Source organism: Mercenaria mercenaria, unplaced genomic scaffold (assembly GCF_021730395.1).
Source record: "Mercenaria mercenaria strain notata unplaced genomic scaffold, MADL_Memer_1 contig_3254, whole genome shotgun sequence".
Lineage (NCBI taxonomy): Eukaryota > Metazoa > Mollusca > Bivalvia > Venerida > Veneridae > Mercenaria > Mercenaria mercenaria.
This window is the reverse complement of record NW_026461376.1, coordinates 340-17,966: the sequence shown is the minus strand read 5'-3', so window position 1 is coordinate 17,966 and position 17,627 is coordinate 340. Positions and strand designations below refer to the sequence as shown.

At 36.1% G+C, this 17,627-nt stretch overlaps 1 protein-coding gene across 1 annotated transcript; it reads right to left on the bottom strand.

Annotated features, from left to right (window-relative positions):
• Positions 1-14,586: 14,586 nt before the first annotated feature.
• On the bottom strand, positions 14,587-17,303 carry LOC128552876 (heavy metal-binding protein HIP-like; the record flags this gene model as incomplete). Its single annotated transcript, XM_053533947.1, is given in 2 exon segments — positions 14,587-15,108; positions 16,897-17,303. Coding segments are annotated over 2 exon segments (820 nt in total), but the record flags the coding sequence as incomplete, so codon positions are not given.
• Between the last annotated feature and the right edge of the window lie 324 nt (positions 17,304-17,627).

Genomic DNA, 17,627 nt, shown 5'->3' with positions numbered 1-17,627 from the left:
ACAGCGTCATTCCAAGGGGAGCAAGAAAGGACTATAAGCCCTACTGGAGTGATGAGTTGGAGAATCTACAGGCAAAGTTATCAGAAGCCAGTGAGGAAGCTGAAAACAATCCCTCACAAGAAAGTAACCGCTCTCTACAGCAAGCCAAGGCCAAATTCCTCAGGCACAAACGGGAAGCACAGAGGAAGAGCTGGTGAAACAAAACCGCCTCGCTCAACCTAGAGCGAGATGGCCAAAAGCTGTGGAGATTGACGAGACAGCTGAACGATGAAGAAACAGGAAGAGGCTTAGTAACTCTGGAAGAGAATGGTGAACTGTTGTCGGGTAAACAAGCGGCAAACACTTTTGCCTCTAACTACAAAGATGTTTCCAACATCCCCATCAACAGGGAACGGCAAAGGGAAGCCCGAAGAGAAAAAAGGGAAAGGCAGACAAGCCAAGTGTCACCAGAATGCATGAAGCAGGGTCTTAAACTGCATAAGCTACAGACAGCTCTTAGGCAGTTGAAGACAAAGAAGTCTCTCCTGGACCAGATGGAGTCACAAATGAAATGCTGACCCATCTAGGCACTGAAGCAATTTGCAAAGTCCTGGAAATTTACAACTGCAGCTGGACACAAGGACTGCTTCCACAGATATGGAAAGAGGCAGTCATGATCCCCATCCACAAGAAAGGGAAGGATTCAAAGAAGGCTGCAAGCTACCGCTCAATCAGCCTAACCAGCTGTGTTGGAAAGACCATGGAGAGGATTGTGAGGGCACGCCTGAAGTGGTACATGGAGACTAACAACCTATTCGCAACGCAACAAGCTGGCTTCAGACAATTCCGCTCCACTGAGGACCAGACCAGTTATCTATCGCAAGAGATAGAGGACGCCTTCCAAGAGCAGAAAGTCGTTCTTACAGCATGGATTGATCTGCAGAGGGCGTTTGACAAAGTCTGGACTGATGGACTCCTTGTCAAGCTGATGAGGACTGGAGTAGGAGGTCACATGCTGAGGTGGATTAAGTCATACCTCCACAACAGGAGAGCAAGAGTCAGTTTAGAACATGCCAGCAGTAGGAAGTTCCTGTTGCGTCATGTTGAGTCTTATCCCCTACTCTCTTCTTGCTTTTCATCAATGATCTGGTGTCTGAACTACCGAAAGGAGTTAAGGCTGCTCTCTGCGCTGACGATCTGGTGTTAAAGTGCATGCAACTACAGCCATATACAGGATGCAAGAGCCATTAACAAGCTTTCAGCCTGGGCTGAAGATTGGTGTGTATCGATCAATACAGAGAAAACGTCCACCACACTATTCTTCCTGTCGTCAAAGCAGAGGGCGGGTAAAATCAAGATGGGAAATACTTCGCTGATTGAAGCAGACGAGGCAAAATACCTCGGAGTGCCCTTTGACAAACGGCTAACCTGGAAGCCCCACATTAGTCAAGCAGAAGGGAAGGCCCGTAGGAAGCTTGCCATGATGCGCAAACTTGCTTGCTGGAACAACGTGGGGAGCAAATGAGCAAATACTCAAGAGTATATCAGGGAACAGTGAGACCCCATTTAGAGTATAGCTCAAATGCCTGGTCCACTACTGCCAAAACTAACCAACAGGCTTTAGACAAGGTCCAGAACCAAGCACTGCGGATCATGACAGGTGCTACAAAGTCTACACCAATCTCCTTCATGGAGAAGCTAACAGGCACATAGCCGTTACAAGACAGAAGACATGCAAAGGTTCTGCTTCAAGCAGAGAAGTTCAGGTCTTTTCAAGACCATCCCATGAAAGCCAAGCTAGATGGCTACACAAAGAATCGGCTCAAACGTAGCAGCTTCGTACATGAGGCAAAGAAACTCAACCGAGAGTTCAAAACTGAGCTGAGCATACCAACGACTCCTCTAGGTAGTGAAGACATTATAAACCCACTAGCGAATGATCTGTCCTCAGTGACTGTGAGACTTACTGTTCCTCGTCTTGACCGCAGGAAGCAAGAGGATGAAGGCATTCGGAAGAGCCTCACACTTGCTATGATCAATGAAGGCTATCCTCCGGAATCATGGACTCATGTCTATACAGACGGATCAGCCACATGCGCCGTCAAAGATGGAGGAGCAGGAGTTTTCATTCAATACCCATCTGGCAAGAGAGAAACACTACATGCAGCCACAGGAAAACACTGCAGCAATTACAAGGCAGAGACTGAAGCACTCATGAAGGCCGTCTAAATGGTCTTTCTCACAGATGCACTGTCTGTCATGGAGCTCTGATCAACAATAAAGCTCCGCAGCTAGCCAGGAGAATGCAGAGCCTGAGTATAACCTGCAAAGTAGCACTCTAGTGGATTCCATCCCATTGTGGACTTGCAGGCAATGAAGAGGCAGACAAACTGGCTAAGCTAGGAGCTCAGTCAGAACAACCAACAGAACCTGTGAGTTACAAGGAGAAAGTCACCAACATCAAGGCACTTACGAGACCAAGGGTGGAGGAAGATGCTTTTCATCTCCTTGATCGGTCTGAACAAGTGATGATGGTCAGGCTCCGCTCAGGGCACAACAAGCTCAATGCTCACATGTACAAGAAATACAGACTGACATCATCGCCAACTTGTCCATGAGTGAAGAAGATCAGACTGCGGAGCATATACTTCAGAGATGTAAAAGGCATGACCAGGAGCGAGCTACGACTTGGCCGATAGATACCGCAATTCACCAGAAATTGTATGGAGGCATTGAGGATCTGCGGCAAACCACAAGTTTCATCGAGGTTACTGGTCTGACAGTGTAGTCGCGAACGATAAGAAGAAGAGTTAAAGCAGCTTATTTATCTTATTTAAGGAACACATAGATCCATCACCGATATATCAAAAATTTACATTTTCTTGCTTTATTAATATCTGTAGAGAGCCCCCTAAAATATCAAAATCTTTTAAATACGGAGTATTTCTCTCGATTTCAATATAATTTCTAGTTAAAAATTCCATTTGATTGACATCTGGATATTTCAACACATTGCGTGTAGCTTTGTCAATTCTATATATTGCATTTATCTTGGAGATTCAAAGAGAGGTAATAGTAACTTACAAACTTGCATTTCTAATGAATTTCGGCTTAAAATGATTAAAAAAATAATAAAGAAAACAGTTTTTCGTGTTTGGTGGTATTTTTTTTCTATTAATAGTATACTCTTCAGCTATTCTTATATTCGTATCTTTCTCTTGGCTTAGAATGTTTTCAGATTTATACTTATGCTAAAATATCTCTGTCTTTGTTCGGCAACAATATTACATGTAAATGGTCAGATGCTTAATTTTCTACCAATTCGACGGCTTGTCCAAAATCTGTCTACTTTTAAGGGCCCAACGTCAAAAGCACGAAAACAAATAAGTAAACATATTAATCCAAGCGGACCTTGAGGCGCCTATCACTCAGTCTTCCACATGTCGACAATTAAAAAGGAAAGAATTGCGTTCATCATATCAAACATGCACTTTGTCTCAGAAAAGTCGGGTCATAACCTGTTTAACATCTTTCAGAACCTCTTCGAAGTTTATGAATTTTGACTACTGAAGACTCAGACCAAGAGGAAGTTTGCCGTTGTGAGCAAATTGAAAGGGTGATACCAGATAGAATAATCCTTTAAACGTCTTATATAGGTCAGAAGTAAGGGACCGCTATAGGTTAAAATCGAAACCCATATATTATCTAAAATTATTCATAAAAGGTAATGGACTCGTAATGACAATTGACAATTTACGTAAATTCCCGATACTTCTTCGGTATTTTTCGGGTGCTGATGTAGCGTGTATGGGCAACCAGGCGGAGAATGCCGAAGTACTATACAGATAATATGAACTCGCACGGAAATAACCAATATTCATTACGGGTTCCATTACCATAATCATTTCCTCTCCCTTCCCATCAATGATTCACCCCGGTAATACTACAGTCACACATACGGCGCGGATAACTACGCCTAGCCACGGATAGAAACGTAGTAATCCGTATTGATCCGTACCTGAGGCGTTCCGTGCAATGATAACCTCACTTAGCGCTACATTTGTAACTGCCGTTCCAAATACCACATTACCATGGGAATCTCATGTCCGTTGAAAAGAAATTCATTTATTTTTTTCTTATTTTCGACTTCTTATTTTATTTTATCACCAATACTAGTCTTATATCCTTGAAATATATTCAAAACAATTTCAAAAATTCAATTTTAATATCAAATGAAGAAAATTAACAATATATCAAAATTTTGATAGAAAATGAGTGATTAAATGTAAGTGAGTAGACTGCAGTATGTTATCTGCGTAATACTGAGAAGAAAAAAAACCAAACAAACAAAAAAAAAAAAATAAGAAAAAAAAACAAGAACGAGAATGCAAAAACAACTCAGAGGATCTTAAGGGCGAGTTTTTATTCTGTAAAGCCCTTACAAGAACGCAAAACTCAATAATACAACACAAAACAAGTGCATATATACATAGCAAACAATCCTTATTATCATCCGCGACTGGACTCACCATGATTCACCATGTTTATTGCTTTAACGCACGAGGCTTTGTCCCATAATTGTTAAATCGCATCGGAAGGAAGTATTTAAAAGTGGTAATTAGTAATTGACTTCGTAATATTTATTCCCCAGTTGAGCTCTAGACAAATGTAACCAGTTTGGAAGATGATTTGATTGATAGCAATGAGTAGATTCCGTGCATTTCAACTAAACATCCTTGTGATAAAACAAAAATATATCTTTCTTTGTAAATTAAATGCCGTTTCTTCAATGTCGTGTACTACGGTATTATTGTGACTTGGTTGCTTTCCGTTCTAGGCTTCCAAATGATTTTCTTACAAATTTATTTAACTTTAACGCATTCAATGATTATACATAAAAGAACTCCGCATAAGCTGCAACTAGTCGGGCGTAATAGTTGTTCCACTCTTCATTAACTTCTCATGATCACACTCAAATCAAACCGTGTCTGATATTTTTTGCTTGGTTGCGTTCTTTGCTTAAAAATGGTCTTCTTATACTTTATTTATTCATGACTCGATTAAAATGCTGCTAAACATGTCCTATATTGGACTTGTGTAAGGTTAAGATCCATTTCGATCAAAAATCAGATATACATAATTGTATTTTCAAGTGGGAATTGTTTTGGGTTGCATTTCTTTTTTCAAATTGATTCTGTTGCTTCATAAAAAATACGAGGTGCTTCATTATTCGTAGTGGACTTTGTCATTAAAGGTGGCCAGTCAACATTTAAGCAACATTTATTTTTCACTTTTAGTATATTTTGTTAGAGATTTAATTGTAGGAAAATAAAGACCAGTTACACAGTGTCGGATCCCTTTAACAAATGAGTTTTTAATTGATCTTTACAAAATGTTGTGAATGTCCCCTCTAATATGAACCTACTAGAAAGGCTAAGTACTTCTTTTTATTTTATTTTGATTTTTTTCTTTATTTACCCTTGCATTTGATAGATATCGGAATATTTAAACAATTTAAATCAAAAGGCAAAGTTTAATCTGAATTCATTTATTTCCAATTAATCTTTGTTGCGAAACTAGAATAGTCAGAAGGACGTAATAATGATTTATAAAACTTTCATATCCAATGTATCTTAGCTAAATATGTAATTGTTAATGCATATCGTTACCAGATCTAATGCATTGAGAATTAAATCTATATCATTCATTAAGGGCCTCTTTGTAGTTAAAGTCATTGACTTCAAATCACTTGTCCCTCACTGATCTAGGTTCGAGCCTTACTCGGTGCGTTGAATTCTTCATTGTGAGGAAGCCCTCAAGCTGGATGATTCTACCCAGGTGCCCGCCCATGATGAAATAACGCATGGAGGGGCACCTGGAGTCTTCGACGTTAATCCAAAATCAAACAAATACAATTCCATAGGTAAAGTACGTTTATCAAATTTATACATATACCTAAATAACTCTTTGTTGGGCAACCGGGCTAGGAAAATCATATTTCTAAAACACTACCGGTGAAAAACTAACTTGTACTAAGCTCTAAATGAACACAATAAGTGTAAATGATCAGAAAACATAGGTTCGGGCAATTTGTTAGTTGAGAAAAATCAGATTTACCACCTTTAACAAAAAACATTTGTCATAATATTTACAATAATATTTACAATGGAAAGCGAAAACGAAGCACTTCACGTGACATCCGTCATATTATATATACCCTGCACCCGACGTGAAACAATAGGATCTGTAAGTATCCGGATGCAACCTTATTATAATTTTAAGACCCGCCACAACCTATTGACCAACTTTTTTCCCCCACATGAACATCGTAAAATCATTTTGATAATACTGGCAATGTACAGCTATACTACAAGATAATATGTGTACAATTTAGGCCATTCCTGAATTAAGGTATTTTAACAACTTCATCTGCAAACTTATTCAGTCAATTTCTTTTCAGCGAAGTATTAAAACCATAGATAAGTAACTATCTTACACTGTAGAAACAAAGTGTGCTCTAAACTCAGCTTAATACACCAAATATCGTGCATACTGCCACATTACTTCAGTCCAATATTTTGTCATTTAACACAACGTCTTGGCCTAATACATGTCACTGTCGGCTTATAACTAGATACTATTTGTAACTTGTATTTCACGTTATTTTTTCATGCAAAGCATGTATTATAACATCATGGAAATACAAAAGAATACAATCATTCTGTAGGGCGTCTCAAATAACTTGACACTTGTATCCCAACTATACAATGTTAATAACATTGTTGATGAATGTTTTGCCGTACTGTAAAGATAATGCGTACACTTTTAATTTGGTTAGTCTTTTATCAGTGGCATATATATGATTTCAAATGCATTTTGATCTTGAAAACATTTTGGCAGGGCAAATCGCTCAAACTTTGAAGTTCATATTTTTCCCCTTAGCCGTTATGTCGGACTAAATTTTCTATGTTATTTGTTAAAAAGTCTATATATAACTTATAATGATTGAATTCATCATATCATTGGATATTATGTTCTTTAAATACATGTATATATTGATGGTCCTACAAATACATTTTCATGTAGCCTATGTAAGTTTGGGATGCCTGTGCCGATATATTAGATTTGACTTTACTCTTTGACTTTCTTGTACCGACAACTGAGGCATTATTTATTCTGCAAGTCTGTTGTGTATCGTACTCAAAATTTTCTTTATACATTCTTGCACCAAAAGGACCTGTAATAATAGAATTAAAAGAATCTGAGCTGGAGGACACTGCGCAGTTGATTTACACATGCATAGAATGAAAAACGGTATGAGTACGTAACTATGTACATGTCATCGGAGTCGAAGCTAATGTAGAAACTTACCCACAGCCCTCTTTACACAAGGAAAGCAATCTGTTAATAGAGTGAAATTGATAAGTGAACACCGTTGTCCATGTTATATCAGTGCTATGGAAAAGTAAGCTATTCTACCTGCTATATAGGTTAACACGGTCATGCATCTAACAGTTCCGAAATAGTTTTGTTTGATTTTCTAATATTTCTAGATATTTTGCCACACTTTGATGCATATCTATGGTAAGAAGAGATCGTTTTTTTTTCCAGCAATAGCTTTCTCAACATATTTTACCTTGTGAAATTCTGTAGATTGAAATATTTAAGAAATTGTCTGTTTGTTGACAAGTTTCACAGACAACAAATGTCCCCTCAGGGCATTATATAATTTGATATTTACGTATTTTTCCTTTCGAAGTACTGACCATTACAATAAGTATGCCTAATTTTTTCATGCCTAGAAGTAAAACGTGCATGGTTTGCATGAGATACTATGTACATAGCCATCTAAACCTACCATGAAGTTTAAAAGTTTTTAAAATATTTTACACAGGATCATTTTTTTCAGCTCAAATAACTTTTTTTTTCAAAAGAAATATATCTTAAATATTTTTTCAGACTGAATACTTTGATGCAATAAGCAGCACATATATCTAAGATAGAAAACGCGTACTTAAAGTAGCTAATGATTTTGAAATTTTAGGTCTATTGAGAAGAGCAGTGTTTGTTCAAGTTGCCTGGATGTTCTGGGGACTTGATCCTTTTAATTTCTCTTCGGAAATGGTATTCAAATGGTACAGCTTATCTGGCGCTTTCCGAGGGGTTCATTTTTTATATTAACAAGACTGATCATTCACCTACGATTTCTTTGATTTATTTTCGATGTTGTAACAAGTGACTTAAACATTCAATCTTTGTTTGAATGAGATTTCGGCATTTAACCATTGCAGAAATTGTTGGTCAAATTCAATATCAGAATGAATGGTTTTCAAAAGTACTATTCGTTCGGATGACGCTGATGTTGCAGACATTGACAATATAATTTCAGAATATTCTAGTAATTATCTCGTCTTGTACATTTGACAAACAAACGAACAACTATAACTGCTCCTAGGTTGATAAAATGAAAACGGAGCAATTATTATCTTTATCAACAGCATCTGAATAAGAGACTGGCCCGCAGCAGGCTTGAGAAAAATACGCATGTTTGGCTGTTTTAGATATTATATATAGAGCAGAATGATATGTGAAATATGTGCTAATAAGACTTAAAAGTACTTCCTTTCCGTGTGGTTTCTTGAATTGTAGGATTAAATGTGTTTGCACCTGCCAAAAGAAATCTTCAACTCACAAAGGAGAGTGGAGCCAAAAGATTCTGAAGAAAACAACAGCTAAATTAAACATTCAAGACTTAGTCAGGATCAAGAAACTTGGCATGTGGTGGCACATGTGGCAGTTATGTAGTGGAAATGGGATTCGAGAACTTTTGAAATCCTACATGGAAAATAATTAAGATTAACAGTGATGTTTTCTTTTCGTGTGTACATCAATCTCACCAGTTTAGGAAATTTTCGAAAACAAACAACATAACCATGACAGTTATGGGAGTTTGCGTGGGTTTTACCGGTATCAGAAGTGTTTGAAGAACAACAAACTTTTACATTTATCTGTTAGATACATTTTCACGTTAAAATGCTGTTTTAGTCCTTAAATTGCGTGACAGTTGGGCAGGCTCATGAATGCAATCCAAAATGCGTTATTCCGGCCAAACTAAGGCCTATGAATAATGTGTTGGTTTTTCTTGATAAAATTTACATTAGTATATAGACCTTTATGCATGACTTGCGGGCCGCTTAAGAGGACATGTCCTTTCGAACCCCTTGAAATCTTAGCCTGATGCTAAAGCCGATTGTAATTATATAAGGCGGCGTATATATAATAGGGATATGTCGAGTAAAATGTCTCTGCAGCTTAAAATTGACAGTGTGTTTGACGTCATAAGTCACGTGTTTAAATAGCCTCTACTTCTTCCAAATAATTACTTTTGTGTTTCATCTTTATTAAGTCAGTTTAAGTATATTAATAATAGCAAAAACTTTTAGTTGATTTAGTGAAATCTAATATTTTAGTTGATTTAGTAAAATAATCAATTTCGCTGGTATTCCACCGAGAGCTTAACTCTGCTGTTCTAAAAATTAACCAGTGTGTGTTTACAGCAGTTAATACGTGAGAAAAAGCAGACAACGGAGATTATAAATCCCGCACGATAACTCAAACGATAACATGTTTGATAATTACGATTTTTCTTCATTAAAACATTTCAATACAGAAAATATTTTGTATTAACATTATAGTATGCACTTAACTTTTATCTTTGACAACCTTTTTGAGTCCAACGATGCATGAGAAACCATAACAATCAAACAATAATATAAACATGCTGTCGTTTAAATTATCGTGCGGGAGTAGCATTTACTTTGTCTCGTTATATTTTTAATCATAATCAGAAATGTTTTTGTTGCTTTATTTTAACTGTTAGAATGCACAGAGTTAAAATTTTTACCTGCATATTACATTTTAGTTGAATATGAATGTACATAAATACTTATTCTACATCCTGTTCAATAACTTAATTGTCTGGCTATCACATTGTAACGTTTATATCCCCATTCACGTTGCTTTGTTTACAAACTGAAAACATTTTCTGTTGGCCACACCCAGGGAATTCAAATTCAAATTTTTTCCTTACATGTTTAAACTTTGTTCTCAAACTTTGTCCTCAAAGTCATCTTTGCAAACAATATTGAATCAGATTTTTAGATTATTTGTTGTAAAACTTCAAAATAAACAAATATGCCAATTTTCAGAAAATTTCTTTCTACAGTAATATGTATATGATGAAAAAGAGAACCTGATGTTAAGCGTGCATAAAGTAATAGAAACGTCTGCCTCAGTCTCATCTTGTGGCTAACATACTCCAGATCCCTCTTCTGCCTGCAACGCTCAGTTTGGTGTGCCAGCATGAAACCTCTTCAGTTTCTTGTACAGCCATATCCTGAATTAAATTCGTCCCCAATTTCTGTTTGGTCACTCAATACTAGTTTTGTCGGCGTATTAACATTCAACTTGTAAACATCTGTAGCATGCAGACAACAACATAGAACCTATTCACTTGACGGAAAGGAGTTTTCAGCTATTTTAACAAGTTTGCATCCAGGTCGTTCGTTTCAACGTAGTATGTAATAACGTGATTTTCTGCCCCTTGAATAATAAAAGGGCATGCAGGTAGTGCTACGTTTTTATTCTTGGACAAGTCACTTCCTCTAAAGCCTCTCTGTCAAGAGCCAGACCCCTAGAACCTTTTTTGTGAGTAATCTTTATGACAAGTATGAAAAGAATGTGGTGGGGTGAGAGAAACAGTGACAAAACAGAGAGAGGGTTCTTCCACTTAATGCCATTTATCCTTACATACAGTTTGAATAAATTTCGTTCAGCACTCTAGGCTACTTAATTGAAAAAAGCGTGACAATTCAAAATGTAAGCAGGGAGAGATATGATTAAAGTACATTGCACTTCATTTGTGCTCTGTTAATGTGTGAAAATTCTATCAAATCTCTATGACAGTTTTGGAGTTTACCTCCGAACAAGTGTTATGAGTAAATATAACAAAGGGGATAATCTAAAAAGTAAATATGTACAGTTATGGTTCTTGTATACTGCACTTCCCGAAATACCCTCTTATGGACAAGGCAAGAAAATATCTGGACACAAATAGACGGATAGACATGCAGACGGACGGATGTTTCTCCACACCTCTCACTCCAGTCGTATAGATTCCTTATCCAGCATTATGATACAATTGTAACGGTTTTGACTTTTTCCATATGGTAATTAGAAGTTTAGTAACTGTTACTTAATTCTGTAATCGCATGAATCTATTCCCTTTTATTCTGAACATTTAAATCACATTTGTTTCACAGCAAATATAAAGTTTGTTAAAATTACAAATTAATTCTTAAAGCAATTTAATGCATCTTTAAGATGAAAGAGAGTTGTATTTATGATATAAGCGAAATATTTATTGTTTAATATGAATATGGTAATATGCTAATTTTATACCAGTTTAATTGTTATTGATTAATTGTTACATAAATACTTAGGAAATTACTTTATCTAAGTCAACAACTCTGACCATACGTCTAGTGTGTTTGTTTGTCACAAATCCGGGGTTTCTGGCAGCCGTTTTTTGCAATAACCCTAATTGATCTCTTAATTTTCTATATCTAAAACGGTACAGACTGTCACGTTCTGTCATAACCCTAGATAGGATATGGTACAATTTGGGTTACAGACGGCCCTTTTCCGTCACAACCCGCGGGTTCCTTGGCGGATCCCCATCTATAGTATTCATGAATTTATTTGTCACATTTTATTTTATGACGATATTCTAGTAAAATAACTTGGCTGTTCACTATTGTTAAGGGCTTTGTGAATAAATTTGAAAACCATTATTCAGCTTGGTCTTTACTTAATTTAACTTTAGAGTAAACTTGATATACCCAGTGTACGAACCCAGGGTAGTAACCGCCCTGTTGAAATATCTGCTCTTTTGAGCTATAGCATAACTGGAAAGGTTCATTCTGCGTGAAACTTAAGTGAACTTGACTATTTAAGAGCATCCTACAGGATCAGCTTGGCTTGGCACTATTTAAAGTCTGAGCAGATAGAACGGTTGCATATTTGGCGCTGCTCGAGAATATCATCATAAAACAAAATGTGACAAGTAAAAGAATACTACAGTCTATAGATTGTGATCCGTTAAGGAACCAGCGGATTGTGACGGAAGAGGGTCGTCTATAACCCAAAGTGTGCCATATCCTATTTTACGATTATAACGGAACGAGGCTGTCCTGTACCCTTTCATATATAGAAAATTCAGTTATCCACTAGGGTTATGACAAAAAATGGCGGCCGGAAACCCCGGTTTTGTGACAAACAAACATACTAGACGTAGGATTAGTGTTGATGACCTAGATACAGAAATTTTCTAAGTATTTATCTAAACTTTCAATAATATTTAATCTGGTATATAATTAGCATAGTAACATATTCATAAACAACAAATATTTTGCTCATATTTGCTGTGAAACAAATGTGATTTAAATGTTCAGAATAAAAGGGAATTAATTCATGCGATTACAGAATTAAGTAAAAGTTACTAAACTTCTAATAAGCGTATGGAAAAGTCAAAACCGTTACACAATGAACGGACTCCATGATTCCAAAGTATCAAAAGGTATAACAACACGGGAAGATATTTTACGATCATCACAAGGCACTAAAACACTGCTTTTTTGATAATTTATAGCATCTATATAACAGATCCTTTGAAAGAATAGAATAGATTCTAATCGGACAAAATGTGTGACGGACGGACACAGAACATTTTTATACCTTTTCTTTCTTCGGAAAAGGCGAGGTCAATAATTTGAAATAAGTCTGAAATTATATATGTTCAAGACTAAGAACTATTCCATTTATACGTAAGAGATAAACACAAAACAGCAGGGACAAATATCAAACAGGGAATAGCATGTTCTAAAAACGCAGCCTCCCCAAAACGAAATCCACAGCACACGCACACACGCACGCACGCACGCACGCACACGCACACACACACACGAGGACAAAACAATCAAATAAAGGAACATAGTGGGGCACCGCCTTGAAACGGTCAGTGGCGAAAACACCACTGGGGAGATTAAACCGGGGTCCCGTGCGTACACAACCTCACTCTTACCCCCACCATGTTCCAAAGACACGGGACAGTGTAAATAAAAGTTATTCCAGCCAGGTGAATCTCTAACACACGTAATGGAAACAAAAAAGGCATGGCATGTAAAATACAAAAATGTTCCTGTGTAAATATATAAAAAGGAAACATTAAGAACCAAAAACGTAATGTACTCAATGCCTTTGCAGAAGACAGAGCAACAAAAGAAACACACATAAGGGCCTGACGAACCAACCAGAAGACAGATATCAAAACACTTTAGTCCTAACTGCTTATCATAGTGTCATCTCCCTCTTTCGTCAGACACAGACAATGACGGAAGCGTAGTGTCCAACTGTAAACGGGTTGAACACTAAACATGCGGTATGTCTCAAAACAGTTGGGTCGTAACTTCTTTTAATAAAGCGTTTTATAATTTACAGTTGGAAAATTACCATGACCCTAGTTTTGTTAAATGTTAATATCGCTTGTAATATTGTTGTTTTTACATTGATAGAAATATATCTCTATCAAACATTGAATTGGGCTAAATCATATGGATAACGAAGGTATGAAACTGAACTGAACCAAATGGTTTAAATGTATGTATACATGTAATGCTTTGTATTAAACAAGAACACACAATGCTTCGTATTTTGAAGCTTTATTTATAGCAACACTTACATACAAAATATAAAACACATAATACAAGATCTAAAACACAAATCATACACAGCATTCAAAACATAAGCATACAGAATATAATCCACAATTTCAGTTCGATTTCAATCACATTCGAATGTAACATAAGAGCCAGTGATCATTAAGGTAACACCTTGTAAGGTAAATTAATATGATTGTCAACAATCCAGTCTTATCATCTATTCAATCTTTTAATTTTAGTCTTTCAGATTATCATTTACTCATATACTCGTCCATGGCATCTTCATAATATAATATATACAATATGATATTGTCAAACCATCCTCCGGAAACATAAAACGCATGCAAAATTAAATAAAACTCGGATTGGCAGGCATTTAGAAAAAAAACATATTATTAGAGAAATTTCAAAACCTGTGAGTTTCGACAGCAGGTTCTACTTCTCATCGTAATATGTCCTCTGAAAAATTGTATTTTTATTACAAAAACGTTTACATGATGTTATTAACAAAGTGTTTGTTTTAGAAAGTGTCGGCTTCATTGTATATATTGATGTTAGTGCAATTGTAGATCTAGCTGATAAATTATGACTGTGTTTGCACCAATAACCTTTTGTTGCTTTATTTTGTCCATACAACTTTATGTAATATATTTACTGTCTTGCAACACTAGCTCTAGAATATTCACTGTGTATTTTAATAAGTTATCAAGAAAATGTGTAGTTTTTACAACATGTTACAGCAACAAGTAAATTTGAAATATCAGGGCAAATAGTTTGCCATATGTTAACAGATGAATATGTAGATGACTCCAATGTTTAACTGGCAGTTTTTTTTCTATGCGGTCATCCATCTTAAAGCAGGTATATACTAGATAACAGAATACTTATTCGTAGCGTATTTTACTTAAATCAAGGACTCTTGCATAATTTTTGTAAGTCTACTGTATTAAAGCACCGATAAAAGAGTTCCAACGATAAGAGTTTTCGCTGATCTGTGCTTCATACGAATTCCCGGAAAGGCACTTAACATAAACTTCCTCCCCGTCGCTGACTAAGGCAATTGTAGACACAGAACCGCAGCTCGAATCCGTATCCTCCCGCTGACTACTTGCAGCACGCACGTTGTCCCCTACGACAATACCATAGTGAACAAATTTACCAGAAAGAGCGCAGACGTGGGCGGAAAAGTAGTAAAGGCCTGTAATCGGAGCAACAAACTTCCTCGTGGTTGTGTTATAGCCGCCCCCTTTGTTCAAAAGTACATCAGCATACTGGAAAATTTCACCGGTGCCGATGCTCTGATCCATGGGATTATGCACGTTAAATGCAGCCGTGGGGTTTCCAAGCTTGACTGAAAATAAAACGAATGCATTTTACGAATATCTCTATTTCAAGGTAAATGTGCTTTATAACATCTTATCATGTCTACCCATGTATCATTTAATTTGTATGTACATTATTGTAAAACGTATATCTTCTGTCAGAAATAAAATACTTCGTCCCGGACAGTACAAAAAGCATAACATGCCCGACGCAAAACAAAACTGTACGTTGTTTCAATGTTCACAATGTATACTTTAAAAAACACTAATTAAAATACAATTATTTTTACTGCACAGTTTCGGACTCAAAATGATCTTTTCAGCATTGATTTGACAAATATCTATTGAAATCATAAACAGGTTGAAAAGGCAGTGTAGACCATTATGTGATTGTAAGACTAAACAAGAAGACACAAAACTGACGTATTTTCTTTAGACGCCCCCAAATTTGTGATGTAATATATATAATACTTGATAATGGGTAAAGGACATTTAGAATAAGACTTTGATTAAATACAGTAACAAAAGTAATGATACAATTTTACCATTCAAACGATTTCATACTGACAAGTTATTTTTCCGAGGGTGGTCTTATTTTGCCTAAGATCGAAGGGAAATACGATAGACCCCGGATGCCCTTCCGTGCATTATTTCATCACGGGCGGGCACCTGGGTAGAACCACCGACCTTCCACAAGCCAGGTGGATGGCTTCCTCACATGAAGATTTCAATGCCCCAAGCGAGGCTCGAACCTACATCTGTGAGAGGCAAGTGATTTGAAGTCAGAGTCCTCGGAAGCCCCATGGCTGGCAGTGGAGAAACAATGAGGCCAATATGAAATCACTTAAGTGATTTTATTTTTTTTTTCAACATCGTACTGACTCCTTCATTAAATTATTCAAAATGCTCGGATCTCGTATTGGCCTGATTTGTTGTCATATTAACCCTCATTTTCTCACATTAGCACAACTGAACTTGGTTTTTGTTCAGTTTGTTTCATATGATATGTACAATTTATCTTATATCGCGACTAATATAGCAATACCATTTCATGAAAATGGCAGAACAATCCAGGCAATCCTGAGTAAGCAAAACTTCCATAACAGGAGATTCCTTTGCATACTGTATTTCCCAATATCTACATATAAATAATACTTAATTATATAGCTCTTCGTACATTGAGCTATGATCTTTTGGAATTTTTTAATATGTTTGTTATACAGTTGGTAGTTTTTAGCTGTCTGTTATTATGTCTGTTGTAAGGCTTAATTTCTTTTTTCTGTTTCAAATTCTGGCAAATGAACTATTGTAAACAGATTATCTTTAAAATAAAACAAATCTACATTGGAATATTGTTAATGCTAACTGAATGTTATATAACAATCCACTGAATGTTAAAACTTTCTGTCGTAAAAAAATTGGAGAAAGGTTGTTGAAAAGAAGAAACTTGGCATTTTCCTGGTTTTGCGAAGTAAGGGATAAGCATAACAGGGCATCACAAAAATAACCAACTCTTTATTGATAAATACCTAGGACAGAATTTTCGAAATAGCTTAACTATCAAAATAAAAAAATAAGGTCATACCTGACATTGCTTGCATTTGTTTGATTTAACATTCAATTTGTTTTTTACTTTTGTCAATCAGAAGTTTTCTCCGTATATTCAATAAATTGTTTGATGGTTTGATGTTCAAATCAGATAGAATTGTTTTCAGATGTCAATATTGGTACTTCTTGTTTCAAATATGTTTTTAAATATGGTAAACATAATGAAATAAAATAATTGTTTCAGCAGAGTATAAAATATTGTTCATTACCTTCCAAAAGATCAAGTTCTGTTATCTCCTTTTGTACTCTTGCGGTTATATTTGCCATGAATCCATTCAAGTAGTCTGCAGCCTCTTGGTTATACTGATCAATTTCTGCTTTCTTATCATCAATTTCTGTTTTAAGGCTCTCCTTAAAGCCAAAAAGCTCGTCGGTAGAGTTGTCTTTGAAATCATCCACTTCTGCTTTCTTAAGATCAATTTCAACTTTCAGACTGTCTTTGAAACGGATGACTTCATCCTTCAACGATTCCTTGACTAAATCGAGATCTGCCTTTGCGTCTACAAACGACTTTGTAACATTCTCTTCGAGGTTTCCGTAAGCATCCGCAAAACCTTCCATTTTCTTTTCCATATCGTCCAAAATCGTAACCACATGTTCTTCCGTTGCCTTTATTTTCTTTTTATTTCCATTCTAATCATCTTTTCAAGAAGTTTCTCTTCGTAGGGAAATTTAGAGCAAACAAATTCTTGTTCGGAAGCAACAGAAAATGTCGAACCATGCAAAATCAAAAGAAAACAAAACTTCATAAAAGCCATCTTTGTGTGTATTATCTACAGACGAATCTGATAAAATGCTTAAGTTGTACTGGTGTATTCATTTTTATAGAGGGATTTGAAGTAGCTGAGATACTGTCTTAAACTTCTTTCTTGTTTTGAAGACAAGTAATGCATGAAAACATGTTGTTGCATTTCTTTTATCAATTAATATTTATATAAGT